At 39.5% G+C, this 15,332-nt stretch overlaps 1 protein-coding gene across 1 annotated transcript; it reads right to left on the bottom strand.

Moving 5' to 3' along the window:
* Window positions 1-13,897: 13,897 nt before the first annotated feature.
* Window positions 13,898-15,007, bottom strand: LOC134387075 (igE-binding protein-like; the record flags this gene model as incomplete). Its single annotated transcript, XM_063109330.1, has 1 exon — window positions 13,898-15,007. A coding segment is annotated over one exon (1,110 nt), but the record flags the coding sequence as incomplete, so codon positions are not given.
* Between the last annotated feature and the right edge of the window lie 325 nt (window positions 15,008-15,332).

The raw sequence follows: 15,332 nt of genomic DNA, 5'->3' as shown, positions 1-15,332 counted from the left end.
CATCGCAGCACTCTTTACAATAGCCAAGAGTTGGAACCAGCCCAAATGCCCATCATCAGATGAGTGGATACGGAAAATGTGGTACATCTACACAATGGAATACTACTCAGCTATAAAAACGAATGAAATACTGCCATTTGCAACAACATGGATGGACCTTGAGAGAATTATATTAAGTGAAACAAGTCAGGCACAGAAAGAGAAATACCACATGTTCTCACTTATTGGAGGGAGCTAAACATTAATATATAAATTCACACACACACATACACACACACACACACACAAATCGGGGGGGGGAGGGAAGAAGATATAACAACCACAATTATTTGAAGTTGATACAACAAGCAAACAGAAAGGACATTGTTGGGGGGGAGGTGGGGAGGGAGAAGGGAGGGAGGTTTTGGTGATGGGGAGCATTAATCAGCTACAATGTATATCGACAAAATAAAATTAAAAAAAAAAAAAAAAAAAAAACACCACATACCAAATTGATAGGAGGCAGGAAAAACAGTATTAAGAGGGAAGTTTGTACCAGAAAACAGTTACATTTTAAAAAAGAAAAATCTCAAATCAACAACATAAATATACACTTCAAGAAAACATAAAAAGAAGAGTAAACTAAACCCAAAGTTAGCAGGGGAAGGTAATAATAAAAATTACTGTAGAAAAAAAAATAGAGAATAAAACATAGAAAACAAGTAAAGAAAGCTCAGAGTTGTTTTTTTAAATCAACGAAATTGACAAACCCTTAAACAGATAACCTAAAAAAAAAATGAACACTTAACCAAAATCAGAAAAAAGTGGCATTACAACTGATGCCACAGAAATAAGGATTAAAATAGACTATTATAAATAATTGTATGCTAAAACATTACATTATCAAGAAGAAATGGATAAACTACTAGAAGCATAAAATCTACAAAGTCTGAATCATAAGAAATAAAAAATATGAACCAATCTATAATCAGTAAGGAAACTGAGTCAGTAATCTAAAATCTTGCAAAAAAGGAAAGGCCAGGACCAGATGGCATCACTGAATAACTCTACCAAATATTTAAAGAAAAATTAATACCAATCTCCATCAAATGCTTTCAAAAAATATAAGAATAGAGAACATTTCAATTTCTTTTTATGAAACCAGCATTACCTTGATACAAAAGCTAGACAAAGATACTATAATAAAAGAAAACTATAGACTAATATGTCTGATGAATATTGATACAAAAATCTTTAATATAATACTAGCGAGCTGAATTCTACATCAGATTAAGAGGATTATGTTTCATGTCTAAGTGGAACTTACTTCTGGAATGCAAGTATGGTTCAAAATACAAAAAAAATATTTAATGTTATATACAACATTCCTAGACTAAATGATGAAATGATATGATAATCTAATTGATGCAGAAATAGCACTTAATAAAATTAAATACACTTTAATAATAAAATTTGACTGACTTGGAATAGAAGGCAGTTACCTCAACATAATGATGACCATATATCCAAAGCACATAGATAACATCATATTCAATCACAGAAAAAAAATAAAGAAATGAAATATTTTCCTCTAAGAGCCAGAACATGACAAAGATTCCCACTCTCACTTCTTCTATTCAATATAGTAATGGAAGTCCTAGTCAGAGAAACTTGACAAGAAGAAGTAAAAGGCATTCAAACTGCAAAGGAAGAAGTAAAGTTATCTCTGTTTGCAGGTGACATGATTTTATATGTAGAAAATGCAAAAGATTGTACATACACACACACACACACACACACACACACACACACACACACACACACACACCCCTGTTAGACCTATTAAATGAATTCAACAAAGTCACAGGATATAAAATCAACATAAAAAATCAGTTATGTTTCTTTACACTAACAATAAGCAATCTGAGAAAAATGAATTAAGAAAACAATCCCAATTGTAATAGCATCCAAAAGAATAAAATACTTAGGAAGAATCTTAACCAAATAGGTGAAAGACTTCTATGCTGAAAATGACAAAATGTTTCTGATAAAATGAAAGAATACTGAAATAAATGAAAAGGCCCCCTATCTTGGATAGAAAGGCTTAATTTTGTTAAAATGTCTATGCAACCCAAAACAGTCTATAGATTCAATGCAATCTTTATCAAAATCTCATGACATTTTTTTTTTCAGCAACAGCAAAAACCAAAATAAAAACAAAACAATGTTGGAGGCCTCATATGTCAAGATTTAAAAATATATCACAAGGCTACCGTAATCAAAATAGTATGGTACTGGCATTAAGACAGAGATATAGACAAATGGAACAGAATAGAGAGGTCAAAAATAAACCATCATACATACAGTCAAATGATTTTCAACAAGGGTGCCAACACCACACAATGGAGAATTGGGGAATGGACAGTTTCTTCAGTGGATGCCAAATAATAAACTTGGACACTCATCTTACATAATATGTAAAAATTAACTCAAGATGTATTACAAACCTAAAAATTAGACTTAAAACTATAAAATTCCTAGACAAAAACCTAGGCAAAAAGCTTCATGATGTTGGATTTGCCAATGATTTCTTAGGTGTAATACCAAAAGCACAGACAACAACAACAACAACAACAACAACAACAAAATTGAAAAATGGGACTATATCCATCTTGAAAACTTCTGCACATCAAAGGAAACTGTAAACAGAATGAAAAAGCAACCTATGAAATGTGAGAAAATATTGGCAAACATATATTTGATAAAGAGTTAATACCCAGAATATATAAAAAACTGCTACAGCTTGATATCAATTGACAGTTATTTAATTATGATTAATGGTTTTCCCAAGAAAATCAGTTTAGCTGAGCTCAAAAATGAGTCAGGATTGGATTGGCTAAATAGTTCAGTACTGATGCTACAAAAGTGAAAATGACTGTTGGACTACTTGTTAATAATAACTAACAGATTTGTTGTGGGTGGGGGGAAATCTTAACGACTAAAGAAGGTGGATTAATAAAATGAAATTAAACTAAAAGACAACTGCAGGATTCCACACACATGTATTTGTAAGAAGACACAAAACTTTCTAAAATCATCACTATCTGCAATCATCATCATTTCTAAAGCAAAGGACATTTTATTTTGTTTATTTACTTTTTATCTATTTATCTATTTATTTATTTATTTACTTTTAATTTTATTTTATCAATATACAATGTAGTTGATTTTCATGTCCCTTTACCGATTACTCCCTCTCCCCTGCCTCTCCCTCCTCCTACCCATCAACATCATATCTGTTCACTCGTCTTAACAAGTTCAAGGAATTGTGATTGTTGTGTCTTCTTTCCTACCCCCACCATTTCCTTGTGTATTTATTTATTTATTTTTAGCTCCAACAATTAAGTGAGAACATGTGGTATTTCTGTTTCTGCACTTATGGAAAATGGTATGGAGGTTCCTCAAACAATTACAGATAGATCTACCATATGACCCAGCTATTCCACTGCTGGGAATATACCCAGAGGAATGGAAATCATCCTGTCGAAGGCATACCTGTACTCTGATGTTTATTGCAGCACTATTTACAATAGCCAAGAGTTGGAACCAGCCCAAATGTCCATCATCAAATGAATGGATTCAAAAATGTGGTATATCTACACAATGGAATTCTACTCTGCTATAAAAAAAAAAAAAAAAGAAAAATGAAATAATACCATTTGCAGCAACATGGATGGACTTAGAAAAAATTGTATTAAGCAAAGGACCTTTTAAAACAGGAAATGTGGAAGGGCATTATCTCAGAAAAAAAGAAAAAATTGTGTTAATTTTTAAAAATTATTTTTATTGATACATATTCATGGGGCACAGAGTTGACTAGAGTTATTTTTTTTATAAACTGAAATTATTTTGTGGAAGCCCAGACAGGGGATTTTAAATTCCAAAGGTGGCTTTGTACCTCTGAGTGGGAAGCTACCTATAAACCATTTTTAATATACATTATTGAATAAATTTATCAACATGAATGCATGTATAGGACTCATTCATTTGTTTATTTAAAAACACACCATAGGGCCAAGCCCGTGGCGCACTCGGGAGAGTGCGGCTCTGGGAGCGCGGCGACGCTCCCGCCGCGGGTTTGGATCCTATATAGGAATGGCCGGTGCACTCACTAGCTGAGTACCGGTCACGAAAAAGACCAAAAAAAAAAAAAAAATGTTAAAAACACACCATAACTACATTACAAAAATTCTGTTAGGCACTGGTAAAAGGCAATGGAAAAGACTCACATGGTCCATGCCTTCATGAAGCATAATATTTCAGGGCAAACAGCCAATGAATAAGTAGTTTAAAGTATGCTAGAGAAAGCTTTGATCTATATTAGCTGAATTTCCAGTTAACAAAGACAGTGATTTTAATTTACTCTATTTTCTTCCACAACAATTGTAGGATTTGTCTTAAGACAGTATTTTGTTGGTGTGTACGGATATTGCTCATAATTTACTAATTGCCATGTATTATATTAATCTTGTTATCCTTTCATTCATAAAAAATTTCTAGGATAATAACCTATATGTAATAATTCATATTATATGATTTAATAATTTGCATTATATTTACATTTTAAGAATAATTTATAGAATAATATAGAAGTGCAAAGTGTCTTGGTTAGACACAGTGGGGAAAGAGACATCATTAGTCATGGACATTAACAATCAGAAGTTCTAGATGAATTGGAGGGAGGTAAAGAGAGGAAGTATGGAACACCTCTGAAAGGTAAAAGTAGCAAGAACCAAATATCAGGCAATGACAGGGCTATGGGAAATCAGCTGAGAGAATGCTGACTGGAGCGACCAAAGAAAGAGTCCTTTCTCTGAGATATGAGAAATCTTTACTATTTGGACATCTCTGCTTGTTACTCCATTTATTAAAAACAAAGGTCAAACCTCAAACTTCTTTAAATGAGGGAAAAGTAATTTTGTTTATTTTGATCAGAAAATGCAAACTATATCAGGAATAGAATATATGCAAAATCACTCCAGACAATTCTTCCTAATAAATATCCATTTTGTTGTCTTGATTTTCCTTGACTACTTCTTCCCTGCGAATGTGGCCATTTGTTAGCGCTTGGAAAGGCCCGAGAAGAAGAATGAACAGAGTTTATCCCTACAATGACACACTGACTACAGTGTCACTCTGGAGAGTCTTTGTGTGACTCACTTTTTTAATTCCTGTGACAATGAGGGACATTACTGGCCAGGACGTTGAACATTGTCACAATCAAAGCAGACCTCATTATTAGCTGCAGTTGCAACTTTGTACAGCATCAGAATCTGGGGACAAGAAGGTCAGCAGGAAAGAAAATGTGTGCTCACTTGGGTGTGATATCTCATGGGGGAAAAGAAAGATGGGAGAGTCACCAGGAAAAAGGTCCATGTTATTGAACCAAAACCAAGAGGATTCTGGGGTGGATATGGAATTAAATCTAATGGCCAATATTTATTCAATTCAAGTAAGGAAAAAAAAAACTGCTTAAAAATCAGAAAAGGTAATTTACCAGTTCATGTAACTGAGGCATACAACAGCGGTCTGCCTGCAGGTATAACTTCAGTCTAGTGATTCACATAAACTTCTCAGGTCTCCCTCCCTGTTTCTTCTCCCTCTCCCACTCTTTCTGCTCCCTCTCAAGTCTATCTATCTATCTATCTAATCTAACACAGAGCGATGGCAAAAACAATGTCCTCAATGAAGCCAACATATAGAATAACAGCAAGAACAAGGGGCCCTGAAGACCCTAAGGCTACATTTCATTGCTTGTAATTCAGAAGATGAGATATCAGTTCTTTCTCTAAATTCTCAGTTATCAAATTGCAGGGAAGGGAATCTGTCTTATTTGGGATCACCCTAATATTTATCACTGTATTCAGGTAGATCATTCACTCTTAATTAGCTCAAGGAGCATGATGGGTTGAAATATATCATTGAAAGCTGAGACAATCATATCAATATCTTCACCAGCACCATTTTTAATAGGGAAGGGTGCTTCCTCCAAAGAAAATTTGCTAGACAGTAAAAACAACATACTATTCCTGGTTTCTTGGGTCTTTTGGTGCTGGAAGCTAGTCGGATTTTCCTCTTTACAAAGGTTGGTTTTCTTACTAGTGTTATAAAATAAAATGTGTGTTTGTATTAAAGGACTAAAGAAGCACATTTACAAGAAAGAGTCTCTCTGTACACCACAGAGAAGAAGAGTGAAAGATAATTTAAAAAACTAAGGCAGGAATAGTTTATCAAATTTGGGATTTGTAGAGATGTGCCCACATTATTCAAACCATTATACATTTAGCCTGTGTGAAAATTACCCTCACTTACATAACTCAGACATTTCCCTTCCTTCTTCTTTCTTGCCTCTGGTGACACAGGCATGAACATTTCTTTTTTACCTTCTAATTGACTGTCTACAGTATATTTTCTGAAGACCCCCATGTCAACATTTAGGCAAGTGAGCAGCCAGTGCCATTGCAAATCAGGGAATAAATGTGTAACTTGGACATTTTTATAATAATCACATTAGACAAAAAACACATTCCAGGGAGTTTTTAATGGGTCTAATAGAGGCCCAGAGAGTCAGGGGAGCAGAAGGCTATAGGCCAAAGAATTTCAACCACGGAGAAGAAAACTAATGGCCCATTAAAGCATGCCCTGGCGTGCTTTATCGTTGTCATTGGAATTAGAATATATGTCTTTGTTTTAAAATAGAATGCTGCCTTGATGACATTATAACGTGTCGCCTGCTTTCTCTCCATTGACTATCAATACTTTAAAAAGTCAAGCAGAAATTAGGTTACAAAATAAGCAAATTAAACCTTTGGTTTCGTAGATAAACTAGAGGCATTATGACGAATTATTTTATAGGGCTATAATGTTATTCTATAATCCAATTATTTATTTAAAAATTTTGGATTGTAGGTATTTGGATGGTGGAAGAAAATAGGAGGTCAATGAAATCCTAAGAAATTCAATTCCCGGAATAACTTTCTATTGATTGACCTTGGATTCTTAAATTATTTTATCTTCAAATATCTCTGAATTCCTTTTCATTCATTAGGAAGTTTTTATCCTTTACATTGGTCCATAAAATTTGGGTGTGGTAACATACATGTGGAAAGTTACAAAACTAGTAAACTTTTTAAAGAAAATTGTGTTTAGGTTCATGAAAAATCAATTGTTGCCTTGTGTATATAACCTTTGAAAAACATGGTCTGTCTCTCTGCATTTGGTAACTGTGGGTTTCGGATAAATGAGTTCCAGTAATGCATCTGCATATTAGTATAGCTACATCTTTCTTGAAAGCCTAGTAACAAAATATCATCATCAATTTATATTTAATACATGTTGATAGAAGGCCCAGAAGGCTTGAAAGACAATAAAAATGACCCCTGAAAAAGGTACTTTAAAAACTAAGCTAGTCATAATATTGAGATCTAATAATCCTGGATGGTTGGTATATATGTCATTATATAATTTTATATTCAACTGTATGAATAAAATATTGTATAATCCGTGGCCAATTAGATAAATATAGTATCCAGGAGAGATGCCTCAGGATGTGACAGTAAATAATAAAGGTGAATAACAATTAAATCCTAATGCTATGTGTATTAATTTGTCAATCGATAGAACGAATAGTGTGGTGAGGAGTAAATGAGACTATGTATGTATATGATACAGAATAATTCTCACATTTTAAGTATTAACACTCACTGCTTCCATTGGAGGTGTGTGTGTGTGTGTGTGTGTGTGTGTGTGTGTGTGTGTGTGTGTGTGTGTGTGTGTGTGTGTGTGTTTAAATCATTAAATTAAAGAGGAAGTAAAATCTCTAACTAATGGGATGTCAAACCCACATACGTGCACACAGACCCAAATCTGAAGGATAGCTAGGATCTACTTGCTTAAGCTCTAACATACATACTTCTAAGGGAAGTGTTCCTATGAGCTTTGTGCACTAAATAGTGCTATCACCCAGGTATCTGTGTACATATAAAACATAGCCTTGATCAAATGTGTCTGCTCTTTAGTATAATACAAAACAAATAAAACAGCCCAGACACAAATAAATATTCAGAAAAGGAAGAAAAAAGGAAAGATCACCCATCAAATAGTGGAAACATTTTAACTTTTTCCTTTTATATTCTTTTCAAAGCAACATGTCCTAAGTCAGACTGTGTTCCCAAGTTATATGCTTCCTGGAATATTTTCTTGAATCAAATTCTTAATTTATTTATATATAGTGCTCTGGATGACAAATGAAATTCAACTTTTGCTATAAATACTAGATACGGGTAGGATGGCTCAGGAGAATCTCAAACAATGAAACTGACAGAACAGAAAATTAAAAAAAGAAAAAAAATCCTGCCACTGTAGTTAATATAGAAACATCAGTGATTGACAACTGAATGTAGCCATTCCAGATCTTTGAACAGCGCCAAACACTGCTATATTCCTCAGGCAGAAGTTGGTCCTCTTAGAATAATTGCACTTTTCAATTTATATGTAATACATATATTAAAAGTATAAATATAATATGGCCCAGTAGTCAAATAAAGATGAATGGATATTGAAAAAAAGAATGTTAGAGAAGCAGTGCATAAGAACATGTTTAATCTACAAATTAATCACATTCAGATTTCTAATTAGACATTGCTAACTGCACCGGTAGCTAATTTTGCCCAAAAATTTGAATTTTACTTCACCTCAACTCAGGAGAAGAAACTGAAAAAAAAAGAAGAGCCTATACATTTTCTTCAGATGCTTGTAAGTCTTATTTTTTTCTTAGACAATAATCTGAAGTTTATGCAAATAAATTAGTGAGCAAAGGAGAATTTTGTAAGCTTGTAAAACAGATATATTACTAAAATAAATATGGTTCTTGTAGCTCTCAGATATATTACTAAAATAAACATGGTTCGTATAGCTCTCAGATAATTAATCTTTTAGTAGTTATAAGTAATGAGATTTGTTTGGTGCAAAAGTGGTGAATAAAGCCATTTGTTATTTCAGTTTATTTCAAGTGACTTACAAAAACGCAATTAAATGTAGGCTCTCTAATGCATTTCCTTATAATTAGTGATTTGACATTATTAACTGTCCTTAGATGCATAAGAAGAGATTGGTTGGTTTTTTAATATCGATTTTCTAAATTTTTAGAATATAAAGAATAGCATAATTAAATATTTGCTTTGATGATAAATTTTAATAATACCTTTCTACTCTTCATGATAGTGTCTATGTAGGAAATAGGCAAAAGAATGAAAGAACAGTTATAGGAGGAATCTATGCAAGCAAGTCTAAATTGATATTCCAGAACCTAGTTGCATGGTCATCAGGGTAAGAGGTGGGGAATGGAAAGAGGCTTAAGATCAGTTGCTCTTAGACAGACACCTGATGAGAAGAGTTAACTAATGGAACAACTTTGAGGAATTATTCAGGACTGATTAGATGAGAAGAGCATTAAATTTGGAATCCAAGAATACTGAGGCTGTTTTTGGATTTATCATCCATATACCATAAAGAGGATCAGAATATTGTCCCGCGCTACCGTCTCGCCAGCAAGAACGACGCGGCACACAAAGGATCCTTCTGCAGATCAGCTTTAATGCATCTTGAGAGGGAGAGCATAAGCTTGCCAAAAATGGAGACCCCGAGCGAGGGAACCCGCGCCCTTTATATAGAGACTGCTCCTCACCTAGGACGTGCTCCTACCTTATTGGTGGCTGCCTAATCGGCCCAGGCGTGTTACCGAGCAGCCCTGCCCTCCACCGGAAATCAGTGCCATCTTGTAATGGCGATTTCGGGCAGCTCCTCACATCTCCCCCTTTTTTATCATTTAAAGCGGCTGGTACAAGCTCGGCGGTCGCGGACAAATTAGCCAGCGTTCCTGTCCTAGGTCGTCCCTCCACAGACTTTGACCTTACCCATCATAGGTTGACCCTATCGCCACCGGGCACCATGTCTTAGGTTGGTTCAAGTCTGGGGGAAGTTGCCCGTCTCTGGACACACTGGAGCCTGTTGTTACACATAGACCTGTTTGAGCAAGGGCGAACTCCTCTGAACAAGCTTCAGGGAGGCCAGCCAACAGGAAGGGGGAAGGGGAGTCAGAGCAGGCTAATCCTTAAGCATGGACAGCCAAACGTCAGGGTTGGCCCCCTGTTCCAGGGCTAGAAATGCCTGGGCGATGACTACCCTGTCTCTCTGGGTCTGGGCTTTTAATCTGCAGACCAACCATAGTAGGAGCACAGTTCCCCCACATAAGAACATGCCAACCCCAATCACTCCTGCCCACTCCTTGAAGTGGGACACGGCCGTTTTAATCCATGAGGACAGTCCGGCTGCGAAGGAGACATCCACTCTTGTTGAATTCACGGACACAATGGCCATGCGCAGCTGGTTTATCAGGTTGTCAAATTCTCTCGTCCAACCTAGTATCATGATGAACTGGCATCGGGAGGGGGAAGGTCGACAGTATCCCCCAGCGCGGCTCGCCCAAGGCCGTTGGGGTCTTGATCATCACCATCAGAATAGGGAGGAACAGCCAGATCTTCCAGCTCAGATGGGGTCTTGGCGCCATCCTTCCGTTCTGGGACCGTCCTGGTAAGCCTCTCAGGGACCCAGAAAGGGTTATCTTCATTCTGTGGGAAAACACACACAGCTCCCCTGGATCTTATAAGAATAGGATCCGGTCCTTTCCATTCGTTAGACAACACATCTTTCCATTTTACCATTTCTTTTGGCCTGTCTGGCTCTGAGCAATGACGCTCGGCCGCTGTTTGTCCATGCTCATCTAAATTCAGGTAATTTAAAGTAAATAATGCCAGGGAAATCACTGTCCTTGGTACTGGAGGAAGTTCCTTCATAATTCCCCCTTTTTGTTTTTGTAAGTATGATTTTAATGTGCGATGGGCACGTTCTACGATACCTTGTCCTTGGGGGTTATAGGGTAGGCCAGTCAAATGGGACACCTCCATATGATGACAAAACTGTTGGAATTTTTGGGAAGTGTAGGCAGGTCCATTATCTGTTTTAAGGACCCTGGGCTTGCCCCAGGCACTCCAGGCCTCGAGACAATGTTGGATCACATGGGAAGCCTTTTCTCCCGATAGGGGAGAAGCATGTATAACACCAGAACAAGTGTCAATGGACACATGTAAATACTGGAGTTTTCCAAAAGAGGCAACATGGGTAACATCCATTTGCCAAACCTGCAGCGGTCTTACGCCTCTTGGGTTGATCCCCACATGAGATATAGGCAAAAATTGGCAACAGTTTTGACATTGGGTCACTATTTCTCTAGCTTCTTTTCTAGTTAAGGAAAACTGACGGCGCAAGGTTTCGGCCGTTACATGAAACCGTTCATGGAAGCTTTTAGCAGCTTCCAGATTGGAAGACATGGCAACAGCAATCAGCTTTGTAGCTTTGTCGGCCAGGTCATTTCCTAGTGCCATAGGGCCAGGGAGACCTGAATGTGCCCGTATATGAGTTATATAAAATGGGTGTCGCTGAGCTAACAAGCAATTTTGAATTTGTTGAAAGACGCAAGCCACCCTACTGGATGGCTTGATGATACCAGCAAGCTCAAGATGATTAACTGCATTTACCACATAATTAGAATCAGAGACAACATTTACAGGGCCAGAAAAGGTCTGTAAAACCTCTAGGACTACCAAACATTCAACAACCTGGGGGGAGGTTTCAATATACCTTTTGGAGACAACCTGACCGTCAATCACATAGGCTCCAATCCCCGTCTTGGAGCCATCAGTATAGACTACCAAGCCATCTATTAAGGGCACAGAGGATGTTACCCGGGGAAAAACCACCGCTTGGGACAAGGCAAAATGCAAAAGAGGGTGTTGGGGATAATGATTGTCTATCTGCCCTGGAAACGAGGCGACCAATATGGCCCATTCATTGGAGGCAGCCGTCAGGGCTTGAACCTGAGGCAAAGTATAGGGAACTATCATCTTTTCTGGATATTTGCCAAAGTGAGTGAGAGAGGCCTTAAGTCCACGTAAGGCAAGCCGTGCCAGAGCATCGGGATACCAATCAATGATTTTTGCTGGTGAAGCATTGGGATGGATCCACAAAAGGGGGCCGTTTTGCCAAAGCACAGCAGTAGGCAGTCCCTTCGTTTTACAAAGGCACAAGGAAAAGGGCAATGTATTAACAAGACGTGTCAATTGAGCTCCCTGTATGGCCTGTTCTACCAACCGCAAGGCCTGTTCTGCTGGCGGAGTGAGGGACCTGGGAGAAGTCAGATGGCTATCACCCTCAAGAATGTCAAACAGCGGCTTCAGGGCTGCAGAGGGGATTTTTAGAAAGGGTCTGAGCCAGTTGATGTCTCCCAGTAGTTTTTGAAAATCATTAAGGGTTTGTAAGTGGTCCCTTCTTATCTCTACCTTTTGTGGGACAATCTTATCAGGGAAGATAATTGACCCCAAGAAATGTCCAGTATCAGCAATCTGAACTTTATCAGCAGCAATTTGTAGACCCCAGTCTGACAAGAGGGACTGTAATAAAGAATATGCCTTTTGTAAAATTGTCAAGTCTTTGTGGCATAACAGAACATCATCCATATAATGAATCAGAATTAGGGAGGGAAATCGGTGTTTTAAAGGGCTCAAAGCCTCTTGAACATATAGTTGGCACATGGTGGGGCTATTTGCCATACCCTGAGGCAAAACCTTCCATTGGAACCTCTTATCAGGCTCCATATGATTAATTGAAGGGAGAGTAAATGCAAAGCGAGGTTTATCCAGGGGACATATAGGGATGGAAAAGAAGCAATCTTTAATATCTATAATAATTAAATTCCAACCCTTAGGTAAGGCGGAGAGAAGAGGAAGGCCCCTTTGTACGGGGCCAAAGGAATTCATCTGTTCATTAATGGCTCTCAGGTCATGGAGGAGTCTCCAACCTCCTGATTTTTTTCTTGATTACAAATATCGGGGTATTCCAAGGAGAGGTGGATGGTTCAAGATGTCCTAACCTTAGTTGTTCTTGCACTATTTGTGTTGCCGCCCTCAATTTTTCGGAGGATAGTGGCCATTGAGGAACCCACACCGGATCCTCCGTTTTCCACGGAATGGGTCGTACCGCCTCAATGGCGCCTAGGGAAAACCCAGACCTTGTCTTCCTGGGTTGCCTTCAGGGAGAATAGGTTCAATCCGGCCTTGTTCCCTGGCTCCTAAACCCCTTCCCTGTTTATGACCCATCTTGGCCATTATCTCCTTAGCTTGAGAGGAGTATTCATTAGACAACTTAATTCCCATCTCTTGTAAAACATCGCGCCCCCAGAGGTTAACGGGGAGCGGAAGCACGTAGGGAGTAAAACAGCCCTTTTGTCCTTCTGCCGTCTCCCAAGACAAGGGAGCGGAACTAATAGTAGGACTGGCCTGATAACCGAGGCCTTGTAGAGAGTGTGATGATTTAATGACAGGCCAGGACTTTGGCCACCAATGGGCGGAAATAATACTCTTATCTGCACCAGTATCCATAATGCCTTCAAACAATTTTCCCTCAACCCACAACTTTAGCTTAGGTCTCTCATTTAGGGAGACCATCAGGTAGGCGGAATCCATGCCCGAGGAGCCCATTTTTTCTCGTCCAGGCTCTGAAGGTTTGGCAACCTCTGGAAGGAGCAATAACTGAGCTATCCTGTCTCCTTTGGTGATAGAAAAGACTCCTCCTGGGCATGAGCACAGGACTTGGATCTCGGGGCTATGTTGACAGTCAACTACCCCAGGGTGGACAATTAGACCATTTAAAGTTAACGATCCTCTGCCAATTATAAGGCCCACGGTTCCAGGCAGTAGGGGTCGAATAGGCTGCACAGGAACCGGCTGGACGCCCATTTGTGGCATTAATAAGAAGTCGGAGGAGGTGTGCAGGTCCAATCCTGTGTGTCTTCCGACAGGCTCTCCTCCCTTTCTCCTCGACTCTGGTTGGCCTTGTCCCCATACTTGTGGGGGCCCTGGGAACGGGGGCCCATCTTCACGTTTTTTTGAACCACTTGGTGTTGTTCTGTGAGCGGCGGAAGGAGTCGCCCTTTGATATCTCTAATGGAACGGCAGAGAGCAGCCTTATGATATCCCTTGGAACAGCGGGAACAGAGGGAGTCTGTACTCTGGGGGCCCTTATCCCTGTCCGGGGCTTGGCAGTCCTTTTTTAAGTGTCCCGGTTGACCGCATTTAAAACAAACTCTCCGGTCTAACCCCTGTCTCTGCTGTCTAGGCGGTCTCTGTGACTGGAGGATGGCAGCTGCTAGCCCTGCATTGGTCAGGGGTCCCCCGAGTTCTCGACAAGTTCTGAGCCAATCCTGTAAACCTTTACCCTTTCTGGGCGCTATAGCCGTGCGGCATTCCTGGGTAGCCTGTTCAAAAATCAGTTGCTCAACAAGAGGCGCAGCCTGATCAGGGTCCCCAAAGATGCGCCCCGCTGCTTCTGTCATTCGAGCCACAAAATCTGAGAATGGTTCCTGAGGTCCCTGAATGATCTTAGTTAGTTGTCCAGAAGCTTCCCCTTTTTTGGGGAGTGCCTTCCAAGCCTTAATGGCAGTGTTAGAAACTTGAACATAAGCACCCCATGGGAAAGCCGTCTGATCAGCGGCAAACGGGCCCTGACCTGTTAACATATCAAAGGTCCAGTCTCGCTGCTCAGGAGTTAGTGCAGCAGCGTTTGCCCTAGCCTGAGCCTGTGCAGCCTCATGCCATAGTGCCTTCCATTCCATGTATTGACCCATGGTAGGGAGCGCTGCCTTAGCCAACATTTGCCAGTCAGCGGGTGTCCTAGCCACACCAGCAAACCTTTCTAGCATTACTAGAGTAAAATTGGCATTTACACCATATTTTCTAACCGCCTCTGCTAGATCCTTAATTTGGGTGTACTCGACGGGGGCATGAACTCTCCCTCCGCCCTCAACCTCAAAAACTGGGAAGGCAGCTTGAACCTTTTTCCTCACTTTATCAGAGAGGAATGAGAAGGGATTAGAAGACTGCACGTAAGGAGGAGGCGCTGAAGGCGCAGGCCGTGCGGGGGCCACTGGGGGCGGCCGGCATTTCCACTCCCCGAGTGGTCTCCGCCGCCTGTCGGGATGATATCTCTCCTCCTCGTACCTGGCAGCTTCCTCCTCCAAATCGGATTCCTCACTAGGGCTGAGGGGATCGGAGTCGGACTCATCCAGATTTAAATCTTCTAATTCTTGTTTTAAGGCCCCCAGCTCTTGCATAGGGTAGAGGCCTCCTTCTTTCCCTTCCAACTTTTGTCTGGGTTTTGAAATCCCTCCTTTACCGGCAGAT

The sequence above is a fragment of the Cynocephalus volans genome, chromosome 10 (genome assembly GCF_027409185.1).
Source record: "Cynocephalus volans isolate mCynVol1 chromosome 10, mCynVol1.pri, whole genome shotgun sequence".
Classification (NCBI taxonomy): Eukaryota; Metazoa; Chordata; class Mammalia; order Dermoptera; family Cynocephalidae; genus Cynocephalus; species Cynocephalus volans.
Note: the sequence above shows the minus strand (reverse complement) of the source record. Positions and strands in the feature narration are given on the sequence as shown.